Source organism: Peromyscus eremicus, chromosome X, assembly GCF_949786415.1.
Source record: "Peromyscus eremicus chromosome X, PerEre_H2_v1, whole genome shotgun sequence".
In the NCBI taxonomy this organism is placed as follows: domain Eukaryota; kingdom Metazoa; phylum Chordata; class Mammalia; order Rodentia; family Cricetidae; genus Peromyscus; species Peromyscus eremicus.
In genome coordinates this window covers 64,691,032-64,715,353 of record NC_081439.1, presented here as the reverse complement: position 1 = coordinate 64,715,353, position 24,322 = coordinate 64,691,032, and the positions used below count along the sequence as shown (strand labels likewise).

Below are 24,322 nucleotides of genomic sequence, written 5' to 3'. Positions count from 1 at the left end.
GAAAAAATTTTTTATTGATCATATTTTCAATATGTTCCCTTAAGTATAAATACCCAGCTGATTATACATAATTATTCTTTGTTATAGTTTAGTATAATTTTTCAAAAACTGGCCAAAAGTATCATGAAAGTTTTATCCAATGGGGGTGACAGCTAAGCCTGGTACATTCAGTTGAGGCAGGACCAAGCCCCTATCCCCTTCCATCAAGGCTGAGCAAGGTGTCCAACCATAGGTAATGGGATCCAGAAAACCAGATCATGTACCAGGGATAGATCCTGATCATCACTGCCAGGGGCCCCTCAAACAGACCCAACTACACAACTATGCAGAAGGCCTAGTCCAGTCCCATGCAGGCTCCATAGCTGTCGGCCTAAAGGCTGGAGAGATGGCTCAGCCATTAAAGGCTAGACTCACAACCAAAAATATAAGAGATTTTACTTTATTCATAATTGCTATATCTTAATGCTACCAATATTGAATGCTTGCTATATTTATGTGATGGGCTTGTTCCCCAATACCACATGAAACTGAACATGGTGGCACATGCCTCTGTTCCTATCACTAGGTAGGTAGAAGAAACAATAGAGAAGTTCCAGGTCATTCCTGAACAGGATGACCTTGGTATATGAAAGTTCAAGGCTAGCCTAGAGCATATGAGAATCTGTTTCTAAAATGAAAGCAGAGAAACAAAAAATAAAGTTGTAGTAATTATTTAAATTTGTGCATCAGTTTTTTAGTATAATAGGGGAAAGATGAAAAGTCATCCAGACTAGCAATTAAGACTTAGGATGGCACTTAGATTGCATCGCCTGACTATGGCTTAGTAAGTTTGTGACTTTGAGACTGTTGTCGAATCTACTTGTATGTCAGTTGCCATATCAAAAAGTGATGTTAGTAGTACCTACTTCAGGGTTATTAGAAAGATTAAATACCTTATATATGTTATATCAGTATTGTGTGTACTTCAAAACAGGTTGCGTATGTGACACTTAGTAAATGCTCAAGTATTTAGTGAGAATATGACTGTAGTATGCTGTATGGCAGATAATCAGCAACTGAGAGCTTTCTGAGTAAAATATAAGACAGTACATTTCAATATTTGCAGACATGCCCCTCCTAAAATTATTCTTCATTGCTTTATTTTTGTCACTATCTGTACCATTCAAAAATCCTTCAAAATCCCTGGGCAAGTAGAAAAGTTCAGATCAGCTTTAATGAGCAGATGAAAGTTTTGTTTTGTTTTCCCTTGTGAAGTTTGAAGTCTGTGTAGGCGATTTATGTGTTGAGGTATACTTTGGTGATTAAAAGTAAAGAGACACATCCGCTAAAGGTCAAAAATGTTTTCTTTTCATTGCTTAGTATTTTCATTATAATATAAGATGGAAAAGTTCTCTCTGATCATATCCATGGGGATTTTAAATGTTTCTTGTATTGGATATATGTATCTTTCCCACTATTGAATTTTTCTGCTGTAGTTTAATTTAATAGACTTTCAGTCTTTTTAGTTTGAGTATCTTTTCCTTCCTTTCTCTACGTCATGGATTGATTTTCAGGTTCAGGCTCTTGAAAGTGTGGCATGAATACCTCTTTCTGTTCTGTTAATAGATATCCTCTTAATGAACAGCCTTCTATCTCCTTATAGACAATGTCTCACTATGTAGTTCTAGGAAGCCTTGAACTCACAGAGATCCTCCTTCTTGTACCTCCCAAGTGCTGAAATTAAGGCCAAACAGCCTTCTCTTCAAAACCCAATCCCCATTACCACTCAGAGGAGAGAAAACAGACAATAGTAATTCAAAAGCAAACCAAGTGTTTAAATGTAGAAAAAAACAATGAGAAGTATCAATTCCAGTGTAAAAGGTTAGATAGAGAAGAAAGGAGCTAGGATAGTTAGGGTTCTTAAAGAAAAATAAAACCTAGGAATGTCAAATTTACTGAAGTTGAAAGTGTGAATAATTAAGTAGTGAAAAGGAAGTGGATGAAGAAAGGATAGAAGAGTGAAGAAGGAAGACAGGGAAGAGAAGAAGCATATATGGGATGAAAGCATAAGAAATAATAGTGATGTGAAAGAAAGTGCAAGAAAAAAACAATAAAAATTGCCAACATTTCTTACTTCCTGAAGATACATAATGTGGAGGTCTCAGTCTTATGTTTTGATTTTTTTGGTATTGGAGGCGTTTGGGCATTTAATTGTTTTCTCTCTGGTTGGGCCAACAAAAGGCTGGTAGCATATTGATACAAACCCTGCCTTTTCCAAGAGACAGTAATATATGTTTGACCCTGGCTGAACTGAATTCCTGAAAGTGTTTTCCTCATTGAGGCCAGGCAATACAGGTATATAGGACCTGCCCTTAAACTGCTTCTGCTAGATGAGCCCAGGGATATCCTAACAGTTGGATACCAGGCATGCTTTGCCAGTGCATGTGTGAGCAGAAAAAAATGCCTGAGACAGGCTGTGTTTCCACCAAATATTTCCACTGCTCTGAGATTATATTAATCCATCAGACCAAAGTAATATGCACTTTACAGGGTCGAGCACAAAACACTGACTGGTCCTGCATGATCTAGCTATAATGGTCTCTGCTAGTATTCTCCCACAGCTGGTCTATTCCCAGAGGTCCAGTTGAAGGCCTCCAGATTTAATCAACTTTCTTCTGTAGTCATACCTATATTTCTCAGCTAAGCAGACCTGTGTTTGTGAGCTGCATCTAGATTACAACAAATATCCTGGGCCCATACTGATTCTTGGGATATTTACTTGCCCGGTTATTGAAGAAGGGGAACTTTTGGGGTTTGAGGGTAATAAAACTGCTCTCTCTGGTCAAAACGTTTTGACTGTAAAACCTCAAAATGATTACCCTCTCAGCACCAGTGAGCATGTAGTATAGCAGGAGGCCTGTAGTTCAATGCCTGTTTGCTATCAAGCCTGTAGTTCAATGCCTGGCTGCAGATCTCTTATTTTCATTTATTTGTTTGTTTGTTTTGCAGAGATCCATATTGTGTATCTATGGAACTCACAGACTTTCTTTTTCCTCTTTTGCTTAAAGCTCTGCTGGGAGAGATGCTTTCCTTCTCCTGCTGTTTCAGGGTCTGTTTCTTTTACAAATCTAAAGTTGAACATTCCTAGATTCTACCTCATCTCTGTCTAATGGTTGCTAGTACCCTCCCTTACTTTTTCTTGTCATCAGCCTTTTTTGCCTGTAGCCACTATAATTAATGCTCTATTGTAGATTAGTGGAGACACAGGATATCTTTCTTCCCCCATATTTTTGTTTGGTTTTGAAGGATATGGCTATATAATAAAACATAGGAGGTTGGCATTGTTTCTCCCTTTCCTGCTTCTACCTTTGTAGCAGGAATCTTAGAGAGCCTTATTAATAAAATCAAACCTGAGGCCAGTTATTGGGGTCAATGCTGGTAGATCAGAGAGACAGAACAAGCCACAGCTATCTCACCTTGCCAATTCCTCAGCTGGTCTTGTTTCCTCAGACTGGAAGCCTCTGAGTCCTCATCCAGAATGAATCTCAGCTGAATTGTGTCGCTCAAAAGCCTGAAAGCTTAACCAGCCAAATGCTTAACCAGGCCAAATGCTTCTAGTTTCGTTCGGGTCCTCACACCTTATATATCTTTCTGCTTTCTGCCTCACTCCCTGGGATTAAAGGCTCACTTTCTGGGATTAAAGACGTGAGTCACCATGCTTGGCTGTATCCTTGAACACATGGATTTCTGCCTCTGGAGTGCTAGGATTAAAGGCGTGTGCTACCACTGCCTATCCTCTATGTTTAATATTGTGGCTGTTTAATATTGTGGCTGTTCTGTCTCTGACCCCAGATAAGTTTATTAGGGTACACAACATTTTGGGTAACACAGTACCATCTCATACCTTCCTAGTGCTGGTGTTGCAGGTATGTGACACTTCACCAGGCTTATTTTATATTTGTATTTAACTGATACATAAACCAGAAAACTTGATCATATTAATGATACAACTTATACTGCATTAATACATGTATACATTGTGTAATGTTTAAGGTAGGTTGACATATCTATTTCCTCAAACACCTGTCATTTTTTTTAAATGAAACATTGAAAAATCCCCTAGGTGTTTGTTGTTATCTGTAGTCACACTTCTCTGTGGTAGCATACCAGAAATTCTTGATGCTCTCCAACTGTAACTGATCAAAATTACCTGTCTCTCCTCCCCACTATACTGCATCATGCCTGCTAACCCACATTTTACTCTCACTTCTATGAGATGGACTGCCTTAGCATTCCACATACTGAGTGAAATCATATCATAATTATGTTGCTATGCCTGGCTTGCTTCACTAATATAATGATCTCCAGTTCCACCCATATTGTCACAAATTACAGGATTTTATTCTATTGTGACTGAATAGTATTCCATCTTGTGCATATATAAATTCATGTACATACATTACATAATATTCACTCATGCATATATACATGCACTACCATGTATTATATACGTGACATTTCTTTATGCATTTAACAGTTGATGGAAAGATGAGTTGTTTTTATTTTGTTATTGTTGTCAGTAGTGCTACTGTTAATATTGTAGTACAGATACCTCGTTGACATACTGATTTTAATTCCTTTGGTTATATGTGTAATAATGGGCTTGATGAATAAAATAAGAGTGCCTTACTAATTCTTATTTTATTTTATATTTTATTTTCATATACTCATTTTATATGATTTTATAAGGAGATTTCATGCAAATATGTACTATACATTGATCATATACCCCCAACCCCACTCTCCCTTTTATCATCCTTCCCCTTCCCATTACTCCCTTTGTCTCATTTTTAATAGTAAATGTCTGTTTATTTTTGCATACCTGTTCCATTCCAAGTTGGTTATTTTGATTATCTAGAGCCCTGAATTCTTTTTAACATTATATTTTTTCTTCACCTTTTTTGAAAAAACAGGGTCAAACAGTGCTGGTGCTAAATGTACTATGTAGCCTAGTCTGGCCCTAACTTACTGTAATCCTCCTAGCTCAGCCTATTGAGTTGTGAGAATACAGGAATATTATTCCTTTATCTGTTCTTATTACCTATCATCTTTAGTTTCATTATTCTGGGTAATAAAAGATTGCACAAATAATGTCTTTATCTATTAGAAAATTCTTGTTGAGGGGATTTTACTTGTTCTCCTAAAAGTAGTAAAGAAGCTGGGCGTTGGTGGCGCACGCCTTTAATCCCAGCACTCGGGAGGCAGAGCCAGGCGGATCTCTGTGAGTTCGAGGCCAGCCTGGTCTCCAAAGCCAGTTCCAGGAAAGGCGCAAAGCTACACAGAGAAACCCTGTCTCAGAAAAACCAAAAAAAAAGTAGTAAAGATAGTTTACTCAAAGTGTTACATACATGCTTTGGTGTATTTAAACTTGTATATTTCTATGAAGTTATGTTCTATGATAGTTATAATTTTAACAAAATCAAATATTCAAAGTTAATTTGCTAAAGATTTATGATGACTGGACCATTATCAAAACATTAGTTGCTGACATTGAATTTATATTTTGCTGTTCTCAGTATGTGTGTGTGTGTGTGTGTGTATATATATATATGTATATATAGTATATAATACAGAAAGCCCTTATTGAGTGGATTAGCTAACTGCATAACAACCTCTCCTTTGTATTTTATTTGTATATACAAACCATTACATCTTGGAGTCTAACTTTCTAACGAAAGTTCTATAGCTGTTTTCTTGCCCATTTAAAACATTCCAGGGAAACTCCTGTTATCTTAAGTGGTTTTTCCCTCTTTCATTACTAACCAAATCCCAGTTCTAGAAATTTGGTATACGCTGATTTATAAAATAAATCTTTACTACATAATGAAAAATCTGTTTCAAGATTATCTTTTTTTCTATAGAATTTTTTTGAGAATTTCATACATGAGCACTGCATCTACATCACTTTTGTCCCTCCCTTCTCTCTCTCCATCTTTTCCCTTTCAAATTTGTGACTATTATATGTGTGTGTGTGTGTGTGTGTGTGTGTGTGTGTGTGTGTATGCACACACAGAGTTAGTTATACAGAGTATTGAGAAAACAAAACATTAAAATTATTGATACTTTCATATTTTGAGGAAATGTGAATTATATACTTTCATATAAATTTCTGTATCCATTTAGGATTTGCTTTCTCATATGCTTCACATGGACCCACATCAGCGTTATACTGCGGAAGAAGTATTAAAGCACTCTTGGATAACTCACAGAGAACAGTTGCCGAGGGATGAGCCAAAGACAGATGACATACCATATATTGTTACGGTAAAACAGACACACACTTAATATGTATCTCATGTTACCCACTGATGATTATTTAAGTATCTTTATTTCTTGAAGATAGATTTTTTTGTAAACATTCATGAACTATTTTTTTTACTATGTCTTTTATGATAAAATTATCTTTTAGCTTATATGAATTTCCCCAAATAGTGGGATTTATGGTGACATTTTCTTATATACATATGATGTACTTTGATCATACTTACTCTCTAATGCCCTCTGATATCCCTTTCTCTCATCCCCTTTTTCTTGCTCTACATTGGTAATAGTAATAGTACCTTTGTCTTTTTAAAGCATAGATATCATATATGAGAAAAAGTGTGCAGTGTTTATTTTTAGATTGTAGTTATTTTGTTTAACATGACTATTATCAGCTCTACCCATTTTTCTGCAAATGACATAATTTTGTTCTTTTTTATGACTAAATACAACTACTAATGTACAAGCATTCCAAACTCTGTGTGTGTGTGTGTGTGTGTGTATGTGTGCGCGCACAACTTAGCTGGTTCTATAAGTTGGGTCCTTGCTATATCAGCTATATAAAAGGGCAAATTTCATAGGTTGAGGTCTTGCTGTGTATTATTAAATACTTCTTTCCTACAGAAATTGTTAGTGAACTTGTAATGTTTTGTCATTATTTTAGGAAGCAATGGTTGCAACATACTCTGTCTTGACTCGCCAGACTTTCCAACCAGTCCTAGAGCCTGTTGCTGCTTCAAGTTTAGCTCAGAGACGGAGCATGAAAAAGCGAACATCAACTGCCTTGTAAGATTCATACTATTCCTCAGCTAACTGGATGAAGAGAAAATTAAATGTGTTGTGGGTTGGTTTTGTTTTATTTTTGCCTAATTTTATATCAAAGGTATTTTTTTTTCCTTTCACATTACTTGAATATTCTATTTAAGCCTCTCTTTTTGGGAGGTTTGAATTTTAAACGAACATACATAGGTCCATAATATTCATATTATGTCATTTTGCAGTAGTATCCAAATGTTTAACTATATAATTGATGCCCACAAGGTCTTAACAACTTCTCTGCACATTAACTCTCCAAATTCCTTTCAAACAAAGTTATCCTATTATTATTTTACACAAAATTGGTTTAGGGAGTCATTAATAGTAATCAAGATGCTTTTCATATGTTATAAATATTATAATGCCAAACAATGACAGTGTTTTTTAATATCATATCCTGAAGAAAAACTTTTTTGTTTTTAAAAGAAAAACAGAAGTATTCTAGTAGCTTGTGCATAGCCAAAGCACTCCATTCGTTTGAGTCTGTTTAGATACTAAATGTAGCAAAAGTAGTTTGGTGCCAGAGTAAAATCCATTTGTGCTGATACATGAAGTCCTGTTATGGTTGGTGCCAAAGTTCTGATAGAATAATTAATCACTAATAATGTGTGCAGACAGGTTTGTATATTATCTGTAAGTGGCTTCATCTAGACAAAATTTTCATAAGGCTTCTAGTGTTTTACAGCTAATGGAATTGTAGTAAAAGTGAAGAAATTTTTATTCAAAGGTTTCATGTTGGTCTTTAATCTCCTAAATATGTCATAGTTAAGTCTTTGAATATGAAGTACATGGTGTTGATGTGATCTTAGTGTTACATAAACTGACTTTGAAGTTAACCAGTTCAATTTCATGATCATCTTTCCCCTTTATAAATGGAGATACACTGTTTTATTTCTAATTTCCATGTGATTTGAGCTACAGTATAGTGTATTGATTGATCTCCCTTGAATCCTATGGTGATGTAGTTGAAGTTTTATTATAGTGGACTTGTGCACTTAGCACATATGAAACCGTATAATGCATTCCAGTAATCGTTAGACAATTCTACGTAATAGTTGTACTTCAAGAAGATAATCTAAGATTTTAAATAGGAAAACATTAATGATTCACACAGAAATTTGAGCACATTTAAAAATCATATTTATAGTAAACCAGCCAAATTGTTTTTACTAAATTTATGATTCAGAACCACTGTATAATAATGTATTGTTTTCTTTGAATGCTGAAATTTTAAAAAAAATCATTTTATGTTATCCAGAAAAATACCGTTAACTACTACTACTGACAGAAATAACTCATGAATGTAAACTGGAGGATGTCAGTTTTGTTTAGTGACTAGAAATGTATACTTGTTTGTGCTAGGTGTACTATTTGCTGTGCATTTTACTTTGCTTAGTTCAGAAAGAACTGATTACTGAGTATATGATTTATGCTAGGAGACATGTAATGTTGGTATTTAATAAAACAAACTATATGTATTCTCTTTAAAATGTAAGAGATCTGTATCCATGCACAAATATGTTTCCTACACTTGATATATAAAAGGATGTATTCTTACTTTGAGGTGTCTTTTTTAAAATAATTGAACAATATTAAGTAACAGCTGATCTGATGCCACATAGTAGCATTACTTAGTCTTAGTGTCCTATTTTGTGAATTTGGTGTTCCAATGTGGTTCATTTCCCCTTTTTTTGCTTTCTTACATTAAGTACTTGCATTTAAAAATCTGTGTCCATATACTTTGAGTTACTGTGTTCCTGTCATTGTCTCATTTGTGCAGTTACACATTTTTATCAGTATTTTTGTCAAACTCAAAGATGTAATTTTCTATTGAATTTTTAGGACACATACTGTTTCCATATCTATTTTCCAGCTCATAAAATTAGAGAAAATGAAACTGGAAAATGAAAAATCATCATAAAATGCCCTTCAGCCTTTGTATAATGAATGGGTTAAAAAGATTATCATGATTTTCAATTGTTTGCTCAGAGGGTTTTTTTGTACAGCCTGATATGAAAGGAACACTAAGGAATAAGCAGTGAATATCATACTTCCTTATCCCCCAGTGAGTATTTACTGTGCAGAAGACACAGGCATGCTAGAGCATTTACCTAATTGTGAAAAACTTGCTGTTAGAAATTTCAGATGTACTAGCTTAACAAAAGTAGTAGAGAGACAACATTATTATAAAAGAAAGACATTACAATACCCTTGTTTTGTAAAAGTGGGGTATCTAATCATGTCCTTTTTGGCTAGAATAAGTCCAAATAGAGTGAGTGAAGGTTCAAATACTCAAAAAAAGGCTTCTATAAATGAGTGACCAGTTAAACTTTCTATAAGACTTTAGCATACTGTAGTTCCTGATGGGTTCATGACGAATTATTTTGCATTATTTGGTAGTATTTAAACAGCAGCACATTTTGAGCTAAAACTTTGAGGTGTTTTACTCTTCTAGAAAGGAGAAGATATTGAACTTATTTTTCTTGAAGAGAAAACATTAGGTCACTAAGGTAGACTAAGAATCCATTGTCTGAAAGCACACAGTACCATGAGTGAATATTCAGGAAACGATTTCCAAGAAAATTAGAAAGCAGTGTTGGTGACTGATTTTCTGGTATCAAACTTTTAACCTATTTTGATAGGAATGCCTGAATATTGTTTTTTTTAATTATTATTTATTTTTGTTTTCTGATTTTTTTAGTAGAAATTCTGGTTAGTGATTGAATTTGTTTTGCAACCCACAAAGTTAACAATGGTGCTTGGTATTGATTATTTCCACACTGAAACATGTTAAAATAATATTGCTCATAGAAACTCATTAATATCACTTGATTAGTAGTATCCGAACTAGAAGAAGGCCCTTCATATATATAGAAGAAAAAAGAAAAGCAACAAAAGGCACACTGCAAAAATATACTTTACAGTAGGCAGTTTATCCATTTCATACATTCGCTTTCATGTGGTTTTCTAAACCACTCACTATCCTACTTGATCACCTCACAACAGTTTTTTACCATTAAGATTTACCAAATCCTCACAAGGATTAAGTATTCCAAAAGGATCTACTCCTTTCTTTTTTCCGCAAATCAAGACTTCCATTTTAAGAACAGTGGAGTTCAGCTAATAAGGTGGCAGGAAAGCTGCATCACTAAATTAATGCACATTTTCTTGTTAGTGGCTAGTAGAGAATTAGCATTTTTCAGTGAAGAATGCTACTAGGCAAATGTGTTTCTAGTTGCAGGAATTTCAGGCAATCTCATCAAATGAGAATAATTTTAAATTCAGTTATTGTTGAAGTTTGGGGGTTAAGGAACATACTCAGAAGTTCCCAGGGTTAAGTCATTCAATAAAATGTTTCGTATTTGTAGAGTTCCTTCCTTTCCAGGCATTCTGTATTTTGTCTTAAAATATTCCAAGCTTTTTCATATACTGAACTACTCTATAACAAAGTGGTATATAGAGAGAAAGGTATTGGTAGTCATTTCTTTACATGTTGTTAAACTCATATTTTTCTGTATTTTAATTTCCCCCAATGCATATTTAGTAACATAAGGACATTTATTCAACCCACAATTGTATTAATAGAAAAAAGCACAGAAATTCAAATGAAAATTATTTTTCTTTTTTTTTTCCTGGTTTTTCGAGACAGGGTTTCTCTGTGTTGCTTTGGAGCCTGGCCTCGAACTCACAGAGATCAGCCTGCCTCTGCCTCCCTAGTGCTGGGATTAAAGGCATGCACCACCACCGCCCAGCGAAAATTATTTTTAAATGGATTCCTTTTCTAGACTCTTTGTCTAGATTTTAGGACCCAGAGATCTATTGTATTACATTGTTTTGCAACAATAATTCAAGCCATAGTAAATTCAGATTGACCAGTTACGTTTAAATTTATTTAATGTCCTTTTTTTCATTTCAGTGCTTGTTAAGGAGTTTTTCTTCTTTATCTTGAGATCAGTGATTGCTGAGATGATGATTAAGTATTGTGTTAGTGATTATTTACAATACCCATTATGCTCATGGAGTAATTTTTTCCTGCTTTTAGTCTTACAATCTAATGGAGTCTATTCTATAATTTCTGTAAAATAATCTTGCTTTATCATCTAAAATTCAACTTAACTGCTAATATGTAGAAGACCTATACTTGGATATACAATAAATTTTAGATTACAAGCACATGTTTCTTTGGAATATTAAGAAAATTACAAAAAGAAAAGTACTTAAAGTACTTTTAAAACCAAGAAATTCAAAATTGCTTACATTGTATTAGAAAATATATACATTTTAGTAATTGATTAGGAAAAAAACCTTGAGCTAAATGTTTAGTATATGTCTCTGAACATATACCAAGTAAAGGTTTGTTCTATATTCCTATTTCTTAACCATGGACACCTGGAAATGACTGTTTTGTTTTTACTTTGATTATTTATAACTATTAATTATTCTTGAAAATGGTAATTAAACATCCAATTTTATGTGGAACAGTTCTAGAGAATATATTAATATGTGCATTAATTTATTAATAATTGATATTATTTGGCTAATTTGTTGCCTTTTTCTTTTACTCAACTAATATTGTTCAGATAGCATTTTACTTCTTGCTTAAAATTTGTTGTTTCTAAAACTCATACCACTTATATCAAAGGTATAAACTTTTCTTAGTACAGTAAAGTTATTTTCACTACCAGGAAAACAATCTAGGAAGAAATCACCACTTTTAAAAGTTGTACACAAACTTTTAATTAAATATTCAAGTCCCAGCATGGTTTGTGTGTATGCAAATTTATCTTGCATTATAGTCCATAATATAAAGGAGAAAAAAGTATGTGGAAAAACAGAATTGGTATCGCTAGTCTTGAGTTGGCTAGGATTTATGCAAAAATAGCATAGTTTGCTACTGCCATACCTTTAAAAAGTTCATTTTTCTGACACTTCCCAAACACTTAGCAATTCATGTACCTATTGTTTTGATACAGGCATTTATATTCACTAGAGTTTCATTGCACGTTTCAACAGAAATGGTGTTAAATAGAAATTGTATATAGATTTACTTCCCAGGAACTTAAAAATCTAAAAGCTGAGATTGACGAAAAAGTCCCCAGGTTGCTATAAACTGTGATTTTTCCAAACTAGTATAGGTTTTATACTATCATTTATTTCGTAAATATTTTTTCTTTAAGACACTTCCTCTTGACGTTGATGTTTTCATTCATTGTACATTTTTCATCTTGTAAGATTAGATTTAGTAGTGCATTCTACATTATTCTTTTACCTCACAGTGCTTCTAAAGAAATGGCTATCCTTTTGAATTTACAACATGCCAAAGATGACATCAAGTTATATTTATTTTTGTTCTTGTTAAAACTGTGAGCAACAATTATCAAGAAATTATGTTAAGTTACTGGCATTCTCTGGGTACTAAATAAAAAGGCTGTAACTTTCTAACATTTTATACTTGACCTTGCTTGATCATTTATGGATGCAAAACTGTCTGCTTTTATCGAATACATAGCTAAATTACACAATTCATTGAGTGGGGAGAGGAAGATAGAAAGAGAGAGAATATGAATGTGTATGTATACACAAGATTCTGGATCCAAATATAACAGTTGTTTAAAAATATTGCTTGGTTATACATATTGCTTGATATTTCCAGAACTGTAATATTTTTTCCTTGAAGATTCTTATTCTAGTATCCTTATAAGATAAAATATAAATAAAATATTCAAGAAAATATGCATGCAGATATACAATACTTTAGATCTTATCAGGAGAATGCATTTATCTTCAAGTTAAAGTGACAGGCTTTTCTATAGTAAGAGCATTAATATATTTGTCTCCAAGTGCTGACCAATTCTTGTATGCTTAGAATAAATACAAAAATGTAACTGAAGAGGAAGCAATGGCATGTTACATTGTAACAACTGTGTACACCTGTAAAACATAAGTTCCTATGCAGTGATCAAAATCTTCATGTACCTCTTTCCCAGCTTCTTAGAGGTAAGCAGGGCATATCCCAGGTCAGATTGGGGGAGTCTGTAGAATTTGCTTTCCCACTGGCTACCTTAAAAAAATATGCTCTGCATTTGCTTCTCTCATGTCAAATAAGGGAGTGTAGTTTTAGCCAGTGGGTCTTGGGGAAGTTTTAGGCCTCGCAGCCTGATCGAAAAGGATAAAAGAAGCAGACTAGAGTTTGTTGTCCCTTTGATTCCCGTAGTGTTCTCCCTTTTACTTGAAGCAACAGGTTGAAAATACTGTGGACCTGTTTTTGAAGGTACAATTTATATGTTTCACAGGATTTTTGTGGATCCTCGAACCTTCTCTACCTAAGCACAAGGCAGCCTTCTACTTTGAAGCCCTGCCTTTCCTTCCTGCACTTGCCAGATCTCCATGCTTTTGTGTAGATTAGACACTATACTTTTTCTTCCTTCTGTTTCAGGGTTCTCAGATACAGTTGATATATTTTCTGAACATAGCTATTTTAGATTATCTTGTTTATAAAGTTTTAAATAAACTACCATACTTGATAACAGATTACTCAGTTTCTGAACAAAATGAATTCTTTGTTAATAGATGCAATTTTACTCAACAAATGTGTCATGTATTTTTGTGCCAGATACTGGTGCTGATTTTCTTTTAAACAAAGATTAATTTTTTTGAATAATGACAAATAAGGCTTTTAAAATGAAACACTTCAGCAAAGCTATGAAAATGAGAGTTATGCCAATATCTACAACTATCAGATCATTAATTTTGAGCATTAAATTTAGATCTGAGCTTCTAATAGGAGAGGCAAGAAAAGAACAACAGATTAAATAATTATGTGACAAGCATCCTAATTTTTCAAGAGATACTTTCGACTGCTTATTTAAAAAAGAATGCAGTAGCAACCTTATGGTGGACCACTGAAGAGAATAATGATTTAACACATTGTGTTACAGCTTTTTTTTGAAGATTTTTTGGTTACAGATGCTAATACCTAACTCATGAGTTGAACATACAAAGGCAATTTATTGTTTGGCTTCATGTCTTGATCACTGTTGTGGAACTATTGTTTCCTCAATCTTTCAAATATACTTTTGAAACTAACCCATACTCAGACTCAGCATGATTCCAAGATGGAAATAACAGGTCTAACCTTTAGTTCCTCTCATGCCTAGCTCCTAGAGGTAGAGTTAACTAAGGAATACTTGACTGAAATTGGAAAGGGATAGGGCATTTCTAATGGAATGTGATGTACTATATAAAGGCAAACAGGGTGGTAGTGGCTATTCTCTTTTTGCTTACCCAGTACCTTTCCTGTATCATGGTAGCTTAGATGAGAAATGTCCTCCATAGGTTCAGGCATTTTAAGAATTGTTCCCTGGGTGGGTACTGTTTGAGGTGGTTATGGGGAAGTGCAGCCTTGCAGGAAGAAGGTATCTCCTACCACTTGCTTCTATGTTTCCTCATCACGATGGACTCCTCCCTCTGGAACTGTAAGTCAAAATAAATTCTTCCATAAGTCATTTTTAATCATTATATTTCATGATATCAATAGAAATTTAAATAATAAACATGTATGCATGTCCATTTTAAATATGCATGCTTTCATAAAATGCATATACTATCCCAGTCTTCCCTAGAGAATACCTAAAGTTGCATCTATTTCTATAATGTAACTTTAGGACCAAGAACTCTAGGTGATACATAGTCCCTTGATTAACTTTTCTGATTGTGTCTTTTGTATGTTTTTTTAGTTTTTCATTTTTAGTTAATTTCTATTTCTGAGTTTCTATATTAACCTCCTTTTCCTATTCATTCTAATTTAATTGTTTGTTTGTTTGTTTGTTTACTATGTAGAAAATGACATAGTTCTGAAGGCTATCACTACATAGATAAGTATACTAAACATGCCATCGATGTCATCTGTACTGTATCCTTCCTTGCACACCTCCTGTAGGTAACTTTTGCATCATTGTAACCAAAACCTCTGATAGAAACAACTAAAAGAGGAAAAGCTCACAGCTTCATAGGGATTTCAGTCTATGACAAGGTAGCTCAATTTGTGCCAATGAGAATATATGCCAAAGCTCCTCACAATCCTGGTGGGCTAATAGGACATTCAGAGGCCCACTTCTGTCTGCCAGGCTCTGCCTCTCAAAGTCTCTACAGTCTCAAGTAAGGCCAGAATCTGGAAATAAAGCACTAAAACCCTGAGCCTATGGGAAACATTGCAGATTCAAACCATAACAGTAACCAACATCGTTGGTTTTTTGATTCATGTTCTTTATATAAAGCTAACCACTCCCAGTTTCCTTTCTTCATTAGAAAAGGTCTCAGACTTTGTACTCTCCTGCACTTTGCTTTTTCACTTAATGTATTTTGGAAATTATTAGCTTATACGTATCCTTCATATTCTTGTTTTCAGGTTCATGTTTCTTCATTGTGTATATTTCTTATATTTTATTTAAGCTCCTATGCTTTGACAGATAGTTTCCAATGTTTTGCAATCACAAATAATGGTACAGTAAAGTTCATACATACATTTTATGTTGTTGATGTATCCCTAACTTGTATATTATTTACCCTAATATAAAAATTTAGAACCCAGATTTCTTGATTTAATAAATTCTGTCTTAGTTGCTTTTCCTGTTACTGTAACAAAAATACCCCAGTAAAAGCAACTTAAGAGATAAAGGACATGTGTTGGCTCATCATGGTAAAGTCAAGGCAGGGACTGAAGGCAGCTGGCCACATGTATCCACAGTCAAGCAGAGAGTAATGTTTCTTCTCAGCTCACTGTCTCCCTTTTATATAGTACAGGATCCCAGGCCAGGAAATGGAGCTACCCACAGTAGATCTCCTTACCTTCATTAACCTAGTCAAAATCATCTCCCATAGCATGTTCAGAGGCCCTTGTCTCCCAGGTAGTTCAAGCTCTCAAAAAAACTGACTTTTTAAAGATTAACCATCACAAGTAATTGTTTTTAAGATATTGCCAAAATATCTTCCATTGACATTAGGCTATTTTGCATTCTTCCCAGAAATGTCAGAAAGCATTTATTTTTAGACAGTAGTTGTCAAGAGCAGTAATTTCATCTGAGAACTTACTAAAAGTGGAGGCTGGGATCCAGCAACCTGTGATTTAACAAGGTGATTATTCAGCTGAGTTTAGTGTATGTTCAAGCTGCCAAACCCAGAATTGCTAAATCATATTTGATCATAGAATATAGCATAGGGATTACATGTTGCATTTTATTTTGTTTTTGATGCCTCAATTATTACTACCTTCACCTTTCCAGTATGAAGCTAGTTATTTTTGGTAAGCAAAATATAGACAAGATGTTAGCCAGAAAATCCATGCCATGAATTCTTAAGTTGTATGATACTCCATAAGCAATGTGTCTAATAGTCCTTACATATTTTTTAAAAAGTGCTAAAAAGCACAAGAGCACCAACTTTGTTGTAAGCATTTTTTAAAAATTTAAAACATGTGTATTTTATCTTGGTCATATCTAACACTTCCCCCAGTTCCTCTCCACCACCACTCCAACATATTTCCCAACTGGCTCCAAACTTCATGACTTTAAAATAATAACCCAGTAAGTAATTAGTGACGCCGGTGTATGCATATGTATGGGTCACCCACTAGGGCATGAGAAACTTAGCAGTTACCACTCCCACCAAAGAAAAATGACTCTTCAGAAGCCATCAACTGTCAATAACTCCTTAAGAAGGGGGTGGGACCTTAGGAACATACACACACACACACACACACACACACACACACACACACACACACACACATTCTATGTTGAAATTTGTAACTCTTGATCTTGTGGAGGTCTTGTGTGAGTTCATGTGTGTAACAGCCATGTCATTCCAGAGGCCAGTGTTTCACAGTGCTCCTCGTCTTCCAGCCCTTTATTATACACATGTTAAAAATAAAATCTACTTTATCCTACCCTGGCCAAACAAAATCTCTATATATTGCATTTCAGCAGGAGAGTGCAAAAGATGAAAGAAGGGAGTAAAAAAAAAATGATTTTAAGTATGAAACTCAAATGAGGTCTACAGCTAAAAAAGTTATCTTTACTTTTTAGTTTTTGAGCATATCATTTTGTTTATATACATAAGTTCATCAGAATCTCCCTTTCAATCATTCTTTTTTAATTTCGGAGTTTAGCTGACTCCCCTATAATATTCATTGCATTTTTCTTCTATACTTTATATATTTTGACAAAGTTATCTGTGACTTTTTCTAAGATGACTTCTTACATCTAAAATATGTGCATGACTATCTCCCAGTATTTTCTTCATTCAATATCACAAATGTCAACCTGATATGAAACCTGGTTCTCAATGTTTGTACCACTTTCATCTGACTGACTAGTTTTCCCCTGGTGATCAAAATTTAATTTAGAGTGTCAGATTTCTTGTGTTTCTGTCTCCTGAAAGGTGAAATTTTCACCTGGGCAAGTAATGAGTTTTTAGGAGCACAGTTTTTAATGAAATGAGACTTCACATTTGACATCTTCATAAGAGGTGACATTCTCTGTCAAGATTACACTACTCCTTTGTCTCTCCATGTAATCTCAGGAGACCAACACAAGTGCTTTAGTTAGGTTGGCTATTCTATAGTATATTGTAACATTGCTTAACAATTAGCCTTATCATCCACATATTTAATCATAGGACTGCCACCAGCTTTTCATTATATAGGTATATACACCTGCTCATACATAGAGAAGACTCACTTGTGAGATGAGTATTCTGTTACTATTGATATTCAAAGAAAACTTGATGACCAATTTTTAATTTTATAGAGAGGGTTCACACGAAGAATTGTATTTTAGATTGGTTCTTAAGACTGTTCAAAGCTGTATGAGGCTGAGCACAAACGTATTTCTATCACATTTGATTAGATTGGGTTTGAATAAGATATTAACTTTTGGTTCTATATGAGGTTCTTTGTTTCATAAGTATAATTAATATAGATAGAATTAGTGTCATGTAAGTACATTAGAATTTATAACCTGTAAATTATGTAAATTTTAAAACATCTAAATATTATTCTAAAACTAACAATCTTTTCCTTAAAATGACATAGAATTTACTTGTGGTATCTTTTATTTTGTTTTTTCATGTTTTTTTCATATTGTTGTTCCAAGTTTAGTTTAAAGGAATCTTGACATGATTTATTATCTTCTTCCCACAAGATTATATAATGCTTTCAGTCCATGATTCTTCTATGAGTTATTGTAGATTTGGTAACTTAAATTAAGTTTAGATAACTTTCAGTAATTCCAGTTGTGTTGGCTAGTTTTATGTCAACTTGACACAAGTTAGAATCCATTTAGAAGAAACTTCAGTTGAGAAAATTCTCCCACCAGGCTGACCTGTAGGCAAGTTGTGATTCATTTGCTTGATTGATGTTGTGGGAGGACCAAGAATACTGTGGGCAGTGCCACCCCTGGACAAGTGGTTCTGGGTGGTATAAGAAAGTAGGCTAAGAAAGCCACAAGGGGCAAGCCATTAAGCAGCATTCCTCCCTGGCCCCTTGTAACAGTTCCTGCCTCCAGTTTTCTGCCTTCATTTCCTGCCCTGATGTCCTTCCTTGATGGACTGTGATGTGAAAGTGAGATTAAACCCTTTCTCCCCGAGTTGCTTTTTGTCATGGTGTTTATCACAGCCAAAGAAACACTAGCAAAGACAGAAATTTAGTCTTACTCCAATTCCTGCTTCCATGTTCCTGCCCTTAGTTCCTGCCATGTCTTCGCTGGTTGATGGATAACAAGCTTTAAGGTGAATTAAACCCCTTTTCCCCCAATTTGCTTTTGGTCATGTTTTATCAAAGCAATAGAAACCCTAAGACATCAGTTGATATTGTATCAAATCTTTATGTTCCAATGTTAACGTTTTTAACTGAAAGAATACATAAAAGACAATACTCTAGTACTCCCTTCCCAAGGTGTCCAATTTGTTTATTCAGTTATTCAAAGTAAACTAAGAGAAAAAAGTCATAAAATTGCATTACATAACCAAATAGATACTGTAAATATAATTTTTAGATGAAAAACGCTTAACTAATAGTTGACTTTTCATTAACATCAGTGGGTTGATAGTGGATTAAAATAATCTTACCAGAGAAGAATTAGTCTTTCTGGAAATATAAAACATAAACCAGAAAATTAATATTTTTTCTTATTCAGCTTTGTAAGGGGTACATGATGATACATCATAACTTAAATAAAGCGTCAGAGTCTTCTGCCAAACTAAATATGAAAAAAAAGACAGTCAAGTATTTGTGAAAAAACAATTCCCATATTAAAAGGGATAAAGGATATTTTATTTTGGAGACAAATATGAGTGACCATGGCCTGGAACACAAACTGAGGTTAGCTCACATCTGTTCCAGGGTAGTAACAGATTGATGGAAGTTTTATACTAACAGAACAAAGAAAATCATAAGTGAAGTTATTTTAAATACATTGGAAGTGATATCAGGTTGATAGACTCCATAAGTCTCAGCAGAAGCCTGTTTGTATCATCAAAGTATCAGGAAAAGGGGGAGTTACTAGAATAGAAAACCTTTGACCCTAAGATCTGTGTTAGGGCTCATCACCAGAGATAACTGCCAATCCATTCTTATGCCACCAAGAGTTATGTAGAAAGTCTACATTTTCTCCTTTCCTATGCTGTGAGATACTACAGAACTTCTATCATTTTCAGTACAGGTGGAATGGAGAGACCAGGCTTTCATTTCCTGCTAATCTGTAATAACAACTCACTGTCCAATGGGAGATAAAAGTCTATATTACCACTTAAATCCTTTATCAATGAGGCAACTTCATACCCATTGTTTGGGTAATGTTAGAGAAGACACAGTTTCCACCATCGAACAGCAGTGTACTGAGGCAATCCCGCCTCCCTTTTAAGCATTAGTGAATGTTACGTGTGGACTATTCATAACCCTCTGTTTCTCTAGCCAGTGTGTTAGTTATTTATGAAGGGTTGGAAGATCTGTGTTTTTTCAGTTTGTTTTTACATTTATGTATTTACTTTGTATGCCTTTGTGTGTGTACATATATGGGTGTACACATGCCGTAGCATGTTTGTGGAGGTCAGCTTGTACTAGTTGGTTCCTTTCTTTACACAGATTCTGGGGATTGAACTGGGGTTGTGAGGTTTGCTGACAAGTGCTTTTATCCTCTAAGACATCTAACCAGCCCAAGAGCTGTAATTCTTACTCGTAACCAGTACTATTGAGGATTACTATTTCCTTGGATCTCATTTGAGTCTAAGGGGGAACCAGGATTTTGCCTTCACCTGGCACTGAAGGGATGGGTGTCATCTTTACTTTCTGTGTTGGAGTGGTGTCAGAAATCCAATGAAAAGAAATAGTTTCAGTCAAATCCAGAGTCTCACAACACAAAACATTCAGGTTTCAATAAAAATGATATTAAAAAGATCGCAGTGTATGGGAAAAGACAGTAGATTAGTAGATGATGACAGCAGGAAAGCAGTGCTGTGAGACCTATCTGACCCATCTAAACAGCCATGATTAGAATAAAAGGATGCAAGAAGCAGTGATAAGCACAACTGAAGGAATCTTGAACGATTATTAGGAAGGAAGAAAGAACACAGTTAGAAAAAAAAAACAGGCATGAGTACAATAGACTTAAACTCTATAAATTATGCCTTATTTTTGAAGCAAAATATAACATTGTCATGTGGTTAGGTAGAAAAATACTGCAGGAAATTATGGAGAGAATAAATTGGTGTTATGTGAGATTAATTTTCTAAACTTCATGATATCTGCTAAAATGGCATTAGCTAAATCTTAAGTTATATAAATATAATGCATATAGCTACCACTAAAATTCATACAGGTACACTCAGTAATGCTATAGATAAATTGGAATTATTAAAAGTATATACAATCCTAGAACGTAGGAAGAAGACAGTCATGCTACAATTGATAGACCCAGGGAAGCTAAGTAACAAGGAGGGTTCAAGGGGGAACACTTGGATCTCCCTGGGAAGGGGAAATCGAATAGACATCGAGGGTGAGGAGAGGGTGTGTGTGGGGGGACAGTAACAGGAGGGACCAGGTGAGGGAAAGGATGGAGAGAGTACTGGGAGAGACAACTGGAATTGGGGGGCATCTTGGGGATGAGCTAGAAACCTAGTGCAATGGAAATTACCAGGAATCTATGAGGGTGACCCTAGTTAAGACTTACAGCAGTGGGGGATATGGAGCCTGAACTGGTCCTCTCCTGTAACCAAGCAAGGCTTCCAGTGGAAGGATTGGGACACCAACCCAGCCATGAAAACTTCTACCTATAATGTGTCCTGCCTACAAGCTGTGCTCAGAAATTGTGGGAGTGTAGGAGTGTCCAACCAATGACTGATCCAGCCTGAGATCCATGCCATCAGAGGGAACCCACCCCTGATATGCCTGGAGGGCCAGGACCCAGAGAACTAGGACAGAACCAAACACGACTGGCAAAAAATAAAAAAATAAATGAATGAATAAAATCAATGAAATGATTCCTAATGATATTCTGCTATACTTATAGATCGGTGCCTAGCCCAACTGTCACCAGAGACTCTTCATCCAGCAACTGATGGAAAGAGATGCAGAGAGACCCACAGCCAAACATTAGGCGGACCTCGGGGAGTCCTCCAGAAGGGGAGGAAGGATTCTAGAGGCCAGAGGTGTCAAGGACACCACAAGAATATCCAGAGAATCAACTAACCTGTTCTCATAGGAGCTCACAGAGACAGAACCGACAATCAGGGAGCCTGCATGAGACTCATCTAGGCCCTCTGCATATATGTGAAAATTGTGTAGCTTGATCTTCTTGTGGGGTTCCTAACACTGGGATCAGGGACTGTCTTTGACTCTTTTGCTGGCCTTTAGGACCCTTACCCTCATACTGGATTTCCTTGTCCAGCCTTAATGGGAGGGGAGGTGGTTAGTCTTTCTGCAACTTGATCTGCCATGTTTGGTTGATATCCATGGGGAAGGCAGAGGGGAGATGGGGGGAGGGACTGGGAAGAGAGGAAGGAGGGGAAACAGCATTCTGTTTGTGAAAAATAATGAAATAAAATACCTATTAAAAGAAAAAATAATCGTAAATTCTAATAGTGTTTAACAGTTTAAGAATCTTAAAGGTAAATCAAATGTGCCAATTAGCATATTATCATTGTTGATTTAGAAACATCACTCAACCATATACACTGTCTTTACTATAAAGAATTTACTTAAGATATGATGGTATATGTTAGCGTAAGTTGAAAATAAAAGATTGGAAATATATGTGTGTATATTCATATATATATTAGATATTGAATATGCTATAATAAAAGAGGCAATCTATTCATGGAGAAATACAAATCTTAAATATGGATGCATCAAATAGTAAAAAGCAAAATACAGAAATACAAACTAATGAAACTTAAAAGACCTATAGAAAATCCCCAGTTATATTTGCAACTCTCCGCAAACCTCATAGCATTTAAAAGAACAAGTAAAGATAAAATTAGCAAGGGTGGAGGCAAACTCAACAATGTTATCAGTCAACAAGATCTACATTTATATAACAGTCCATCCTCAGACTGAAGAATACACATTGCTTTCAAGTATCACCAGAGCATATATACAAAGTAGACCATTTGTTCCATCTATGAAACAAACCTCAAAACATTTAAAACCATTAAAATTATTGAAAATATGTTAGCTATCAACCAACAATGAAATAACAATAGAAATTAAGGAGATTATGACATGAAGGTTTGGAGAAAGACTTGTAAACAATAGAACACATAGGGTAATTATTGATAAAACCTATGTACTATATATTTTCAAAAGAAAAGATTGAACATTTTCACAGTAAAAAGTGAAATGATTGCTATGTGTTGATTTGAACTTTACACAATACATGAATTGATTGAAGCAATAATGATACTCTGTGAATACATGCAATTTTAATGTACCAGTTTAAATTAAAGGTAAACAATTCATGAGCCAAAGAAGAATTCTGGAAGGAAACTGAAAATAAACCATCGCAGTGAGTATAAATGTAAAAAATAAAATATCTCTCTTACTACTGTACTGAGAAAGAAATGAGTAGCACCATGTGTGTATATTAGAAAAAAGATCCTAGAATAATCTATGTTTTCATTTGAGTAATTTGACAAAAGCAGAATAATGAAAACAAGTAGAAGGAAGAAAATAAATATGGGTGCAATTCAATAAAACTGGACCAAAGAACAAATATCAATAAAAAAATTTCTTTGAAAAGATTGATAAAATGTGTACATCTCTAGCAGGGTAACCAAAGAAAATAGATAAATTAACAGTATCAGAAATAATAGAGGTCTTGTAAGTACACATATCCTGTTAGCAACTGGCCGTTGCAGACACCTCTATACTAAAACATTTCACAACATTTATGAACTAGTTCAAGCCCTTAAAAACAAAAACAGAAACTACAATATAGAAGAGGTAACAAACAGTTTTGTAACTATGCAAAATTTAAAACACTTGCCAATTTATAAAGGCTGGGGGGCAGGAGGAAGGACAGGGCAATCTGTGATTGGTATGTAAAATGAGTAGAAAATCTCTTAATAAAACAATAGAAGAGTGAACACGGTAAAAAACATCAATTCTTTTCAAGTTTATCTGTGTATTTAATAACACCACTATGAAATTCCCTACAACATCTTTACAGTAGGGTTTTCTCTTTCCCTACATCCTCACCTGTAGCTATAGTTTTCCTGCCTGACCCACAGTCAGGACAAATCTCTCTCACCTGCCAGTCCCACAGCCGCTCAGACCCAACCAAGTAAACAAGGAGACTTATATTGGTTACAAACTGTATGGCCGTGGCAGGCTTCTTACTAACTCTTCTTACAGTTTAAATTAATCCATTTCCATTAATCTATACCTTGCCACATGGCTCGTGGCTTACCGGCATCTTCACATGCTGTTTCTCATCATGGCGGCTGGCAGTGTCTCTCTGACTCAGCCTTCCACTTCCCAGCTTTATTCTCCTCCTTGTCCCGCCTACACTTCCTGCCTAGCCAATGGCCAATCAGTGTTTTATTTATTGACTAATTAGCAACACATTTGCCATACAGAACATCCCACAGCACTCACCAGAATTTTTAATGAAAAGGAAAGTAGAATAGCTAAAACAATTTGAGAAGGAATATTGCA

At 34.8% G+C, this 24,322-nt stretch overlaps 1 protein-coding gene across 1 annotated transcript in view; it reads left to right on the top strand.

Moving 5' to 3' along the window:
* Rps6ka6 (ribosomal protein S6 kinase A6) overlaps positions 1–22,418 on the top strand; it is a 109,213-nt gene extending 86,795 nt beyond the window's left edge. Inside the window, exons 23-25 of the mRNA XM_059251488.1 lie at positions 6,163–6,303; positions 6,965–7,086; positions 21,678–22,418. Coding sequence (XP_059107471.1) covers positions 6,163–6,303; positions 6,965–7,086; positions 21,678–21,726 — 312 coding nt within the window. The 3' untranslated portion in view covers positions 21,727–22,418. The remainder of the gene's footprint in view (positions 1–6,162; positions 6,304–6,964; positions 7,087–21,677) is intronic.
* The last annotated feature ends 1,904 nt before the right edge of the window (positions 22,419–24,322 follow it).